The following is a 5,492-nucleotide window of genomic DNA, read 5'->3' as shown; positions in this document are numbered from 1 at the left end:
CTCTGCAGGGTAAATCCAGACAGCTAGCTAGACTATCTGTCCAATCAGAGTTTTCTGCATGACTAAAACTACTTCTGAACGTACACATGTTCCACCTGAGGCTCTCACATGTAGCGAGGCTTGTGGCTTATACTGTCTGTTTTTAAGTCTCACAGACAAATTCACAAAGACATGATTGTGACGGCTGAAAGCACCCTGAACCGCACATCACATGCATCCGCTATCCTCCCTGTCTCAAGGTCCCATTCTCAAAAGATATTGCACTAATGGTACAACAGATATTTGATTGCAGTTTTACCGTTTTGCATCTGATTGCATGTGGTATGTAAATGATGCAGTTGCACCAAGAACATGGTCTGCAGAGAGGAAATAAAAAGAAATGTTCAGACTGCGAGCTACGGGTCCTGACCGACCAGGTGCAGAGACATTCCTCAAACCTTCTGGCAAGGAACTTAAACGTGGCGGAGATATAATGTCTGAGTCTCGCAGGGCCGTTGGTGTTATGAATGCGCTCCATTAGCACCAACTTTCTGAAGACGCTAATAATTTCCCTGTAACTGAGTGTGGCTGGTAGCGCTGCTCTTTGTGAGTTGGACTGTTTTTGCAATGAGCCTCATTTGCATTAAAAGGTGCCAATAGTGCGCCAAATGTCTGCATATTACCTCATTTAGTGCACATAGCACAGGAGCACAGAGGCGCTGTTTTGCGTGGCAGTGCAGTTGCCTGTTTTGCTTTCATAATTACCTGTTTAAAAAAATTATATATATATATATATATATATATATATATGTGCAGGTTTAGCAGCCGCAGAAGCTGCACAATCTTCACAATCTTTGGTGAATTTGCCTGTGAGTTTCTGTTGGAGCAGCTGATATCAGCACAGAACAGAAAAGATATCTGACGTCATTTAATACTGGATCAATCTGGTTGAGAAGTAGATTATAACATTTATTTTGAAGTGGTTATGTGGTTCCACGGGATCTCAGATGTGTCAAAAGTGTTGAAAAAGATTCCTGCTTTTCATACAGTGAAGTGAATTGATGGCATTAAACCCTTCGGACTGAAAATATACCAGGTAGCACATCTGTTCATCTCGGCCTACTCTCTCATTTTACAACCACAGGTATTAACAGGCTTTAGCAAGATCTACTTTAATGCTGAAAGGAAAACAAAATAAATGCAATATTTGTCGGATTAATATATTTCATATGAACACACACTATTTTATTGTGTCTAGTTCTGTGACATTGAGTCACATCTTCATACTCACCCTTTGTGAGTGCGTGCGTGCGTGCGTGCGTGCGTGTGTGTGTGTGTGTGTGTGTGTGTGTGTGTGTGTGTGTGCGCGCACACACACACAGGGAGTCTGGGTAACTTTCAACTTTGAGACTGACTGGGTTGTGCATCACACTGCAGCATTGTGGCGACGCTGGCACCTAATCAAAGAAGAGGTGCATTGCTTCAACCCTGCTCGCCCTCCAACACACACACACACACACACACACACACACACACACAACACACACACAGGTGGATCAGACACACTCTACAAGCATGCATGCTTACACTGCTCCAATGTGTCTCTACAGCAGATCATGGCGTTGTTCAAAGCAGGAAAACTGAATTTGATTCATGCTCTAATAAGCGATTTTGGACGTCCCTCTGTGTTCCAAAAGCTGACAGGAGGGGGGGGGGGGGAGTTTAGCTAGCAAGTGTAACGCGTCTGTAAAAACACAGATTGCGCAAATGTCCACATTCGTGTTGCAGAAAGTAGGACAGCGTCGGAACCATGCGCTGTGTGGCGGTGTGAGTCACACGACGCCTGACCAGACCCCTTTGATGCTTGTTAAGAAACGGGCCAGTCAGCATGTGGAGCCTCACACCGCTCCTCTGCTTGGCTGAGGAGGAATGAGAAAGGAACGGCAACATCTCAAACAACAACTTGTGTGGCGTGTCTTTCTCAACCGCCGTGACACCTCGTCGCCCATTTTCATGAATGTCTTCCCGTTAAACGCGCTTCAAAGCCTCGGTTCAATTAGTCGGCAGCAGCACAAACACTTGACAGTGATTGGAAAAGCTGCTATTGTTGCCTCAGCAAATACTGCATCCTGGAGGCGGATGTGTGTGTGTTTGTGGTGTGGCGAACACCTCTCTCAGTGTGTGTGTGTGTGTGAGGGAGTTTTCTGACTAAGCGCCTGTTTGGTAATTTAGTGTGACAGAGGGCCGGGCTCTCGTAGGAGGAAAGCAATTATTTCTGTTAAAGCCCTTCAATCACTGAGACTTAAAGCCTGGCCGGTTTGGTTAAGAACAGTATGAAGGGACGGTGGCACCTGGGGGGCCCCACACTGTGGGCCCTATTTTAACAATCTAAGTGCACGGCGTGAAACGCCCGGCGCAGGTGCATTTAGGGCGTGTCCAAATCCACTTTTGCTAGTTTAACAGCGGAGAAAAAGGTCCGTACGCTGGGCGCATGGTCCCACAGGGTTAGGGTTAGTGTCTTCATTAATCAGAGGTGTGTTCTGGGTAACATGCAGTCAACCAATCAGAGGTCCTCTCCCATTCCCTTTAACAGCCAGGCTCGTTTGGACCTTGGAGCATTGCTATTATGATGGAGGAGTTGCAGCGTAATATTTTCATTTTTAACCTTTTGCATGTGTGTGTGCTGCCATGCGTCCCTGTGTGTGTAACAAGTATAGTGTGCACGTGCTGTGCACGAGCCTAGGCACATTATGCTAATGCACTGTCAAAATAACAATGAAATTCTGCATTATTGACTTTGAGGACCTTTATACAGTGTCACACAGCCTTTGTCATTCCCTCTGAAACATGCCCTGCCTTACTGTATCAATGTATCAATTCAACATGTTTCACCTGCAGTGGACAAACGGATCAATTAACCAAAACAGCCTTGGAGCAACTTGAGCTTGTAATCAGTTAGCTAACCATTCCCTCTACATGAAGAGTTCAATAACGTAGGGGGATAGCAGTCAGCGGAAGGGTCAGGTGTAGATTGGCCGGTAATAGAGGAGTTGCACCCTGCGGTCATTCATCCAAATACAGAACACTGACTTCAGAGCAGCTGTAACCCATAGATAAGTAACAGTGTGCAGCTTTATGCTTCAATATCATTTAAAGTTTTATATGTACAGTTGTCATGGAGGGTGAATTTAGCTATAGCAATGAGCAACCAATCAATTGGAAGTTGCCTTTATCCAAAGCGGCAATAATTCACACAAACTATTATAATAATTATGAATCATATTTCTCTATATATCTTTATCAGTGTCTGTGTCCAAACCGGGAGCGGCAGATGGCTGCCCCCCAAGAGTCAGGGTCTGAACAGGTTTTTCCTCACCGCTGTCGCACCAAATGCCTGCTCTTGGGGGGAAAATGTTGGGTATTTTTAAATGATAGAGGGTGGTCTACTCCTACTCTAACTTGTTGTGTGCTGCGATAACTCCTGTTGTGATTGGACATCATAAATAAAATTGAATTCAGTAAATGCACTTCATGACGTCAGTAGCTGAGATGGTCTTTTTAATCGGCTCCACCTTCAGCGGTCTGCTGTGTCCTTCTAAACATCTTTTTTCTTCCCAGGAGTCTACACCTTTGGCCTCTTCACCGTTGACATCTTTGTGAACGCGGGCCAGGTGGTGACGGGGAACCTGGCCCCCTACTTCCTGACGGTCTGTAAGCCCAACTACACGGCGCTGGGCTGCCAGCAGGCCCTGCGCTACATCAGCCACCAGGAGGCCTGCACGGGGAACCAGGACGACATCCTGCGCGCCCGCAAGACCTTCCCCTCCAAGGAGGCCGCACTCAGTGTCTACGCTGCCCTCTACCTGGCTGTGAGTTACCCCCCCCCCATTACGGCTCTCACTCTGTGTCACATTCAACATACACCTATTCATGGTTAATTACTAGGGCTGGGTATTAAAAATCGATTTTCATTTGAATGATCATGATAAAATACTGAGATTGAGCTTTTAAGTCCAGTTCAGACCAAAGATTTATAACGAGAGGAGTCAAAACTTGCAAGGAGTCGGTCTGCAGCGGCCAATGAGACGAGACGGTGTATCATCTCCATAGCAACAACTCTCCGTACTTCCTTTTTAACTCTCATGCTTTTTTTTGTAGCTGGATATATCATTTATTTTGTCTAAATATCAATGTTGAGCGCGTTAGTGATAGTGAGATAGTGAGACGCTTGCTACGGCTACATTTTTAGTGATGAATCTGCAAAAACACGTTTTGTTTCTCTGACTCGCTACTTAACTTGACATATTTGATATTTTAGATGATGAAGGTGACCTTGTTTCTGACATGTCTGATCATCGGACTGCTTGGAAGCAGTGTAATGTTTAGGGCGGCCCTCTAATTGGTCGCTCGACTTCTCAGTCCTTTTGGTCTTAGCTGACTAAGCTTTCTTTAGTCGATTAGTCATTTTTATGTTTTTTCACTGTATGACTCATTTCTAAGAAAGTTCTGAGCAGATCTCTGGTACACATACAATCTGAAGTGGTGCTTTTGCATCGTTGTTTGTGGAGAAACTACAAATCTGTCAATTGAATCAACTACAATTAATCAACAAATTCATGAGTGTTAGTCGACTGAGAATTTCTTTAGTCGAGTCGACCGCCTTAATAATGTTATCATAAATGATATAACTTGGTTGTTAAACTCCAGGCTTGCTGATCCCCCTTCTTCCTGTCTTTATGCTAAGCTAAGCTAATTGCTTCATGGCTCTTGCTCCATGTTTAGATATGGTAGTGATATCAATCAGAACATCTCACTTTCAGAAAAATTACAATAGGCATATTTTGCAAAATGTTGAACATTACTTTAAATTGCCTTCATATCAAAGGCATGGGTATTTTGGGTGAAGCTATGCTAACAGAGAAGATTGCAGCCAAATGACAGTGGAGAATGAGTGTGTTGGTTTATAGGTGCTGAATGTCACTCAGGTAATGGCTCAAAAGATGAGTAAAATGTAAGTAATTCTATTTTCTAGTTATTGCACGGCTGCCAAGCCAGATTATACGGGAAGGCAGACCTAAGTAGCATTTTGCAATCCCAGTTCCCTCTCCCAAATGTCTCTTTTGTGTGAGTTTGAGAATGTTAGTGATATATTTATGCAAATAATATTCAGCCCAAACTGCTTATGCACACAGAATGCTACAACATCATTTTAAAAGCAGCTGGTTCAGCTGTTGACCCACCGGCTTCAGATCCAGTTCTTCAGTGAGAGGAAGGGGGTTGAATTCCAGGACAGCTCCCAGTTTCTGTTCAGTTTTCACTCTATTTTCAGTGAGAGATGCTATCACAATCTGCTCAGCTCTGAGTGGGAGTTGTTGAGTCTGTGTGGTTGGCTCAATGTGTGTCAGGACTTGAAAACAAACCTCAACCTTGATCTACAGTAAGTTTTGTAAGTGCTTCAACTAGGGCTGCACAATTAATCGAATTTTAATCGCGATCACGATTTGGACTTCCCA

At 44.2% G+C, this 5,492-nt stretch overlaps 1 protein-coding gene and 1 long non-coding RNA gene across 4 annotated transcripts in view; both read left to right on the top strand.

Moving 5' to 3' along the window:
* The window catches only part of LOC116685844 (uncharacterized), a 286,432-nt gene that overhangs the window by 220,852 nt on the left and 60,088 nt on the right, over positions 1 to 5,492 (top strand). The gene's annotated exons all lie outside the window — the stretch shown is intronic.
* plppr5b (phospholipid phosphatase related 5b) overlaps positions 1 to 5,492 on the top strand; it is a 179,615-nt gene that overhangs the window by 116,861 nt on the left and 57,262 nt on the right. For all 3 annotated transcript variants that reach the window (XM_032510801.1, XM_032510802.1, XM_032510803.1), the window contains one exon: positions 3,598 to 3,848. In XM_032510801.1, the coding sequence (XP_032366692.1) occupies positions 3,598 to 3,848 (251 nt within the window). The remainder of the gene's footprint in view (positions 1 to 3,597; positions 3,849 to 5,492) is intronic.

This window comes from Etheostoma spectabile, unplaced genomic scaffold, assembly GCF_008692095.1.
Source record: "Etheostoma spectabile isolate EspeVRDwgs_2016 unplaced genomic scaffold, UIUC_Espe_1.0 scaffold272, whole genome shotgun sequence".
Classification (NCBI taxonomy): Eukaryota; Metazoa; Chordata; class Actinopteri; order Perciformes; family Percidae; genus Etheostoma; species Etheostoma spectabile.
Note: the sequence above shows the minus strand (reverse complement) of the source record. Positions and strands in the feature narration are given on the sequence as shown.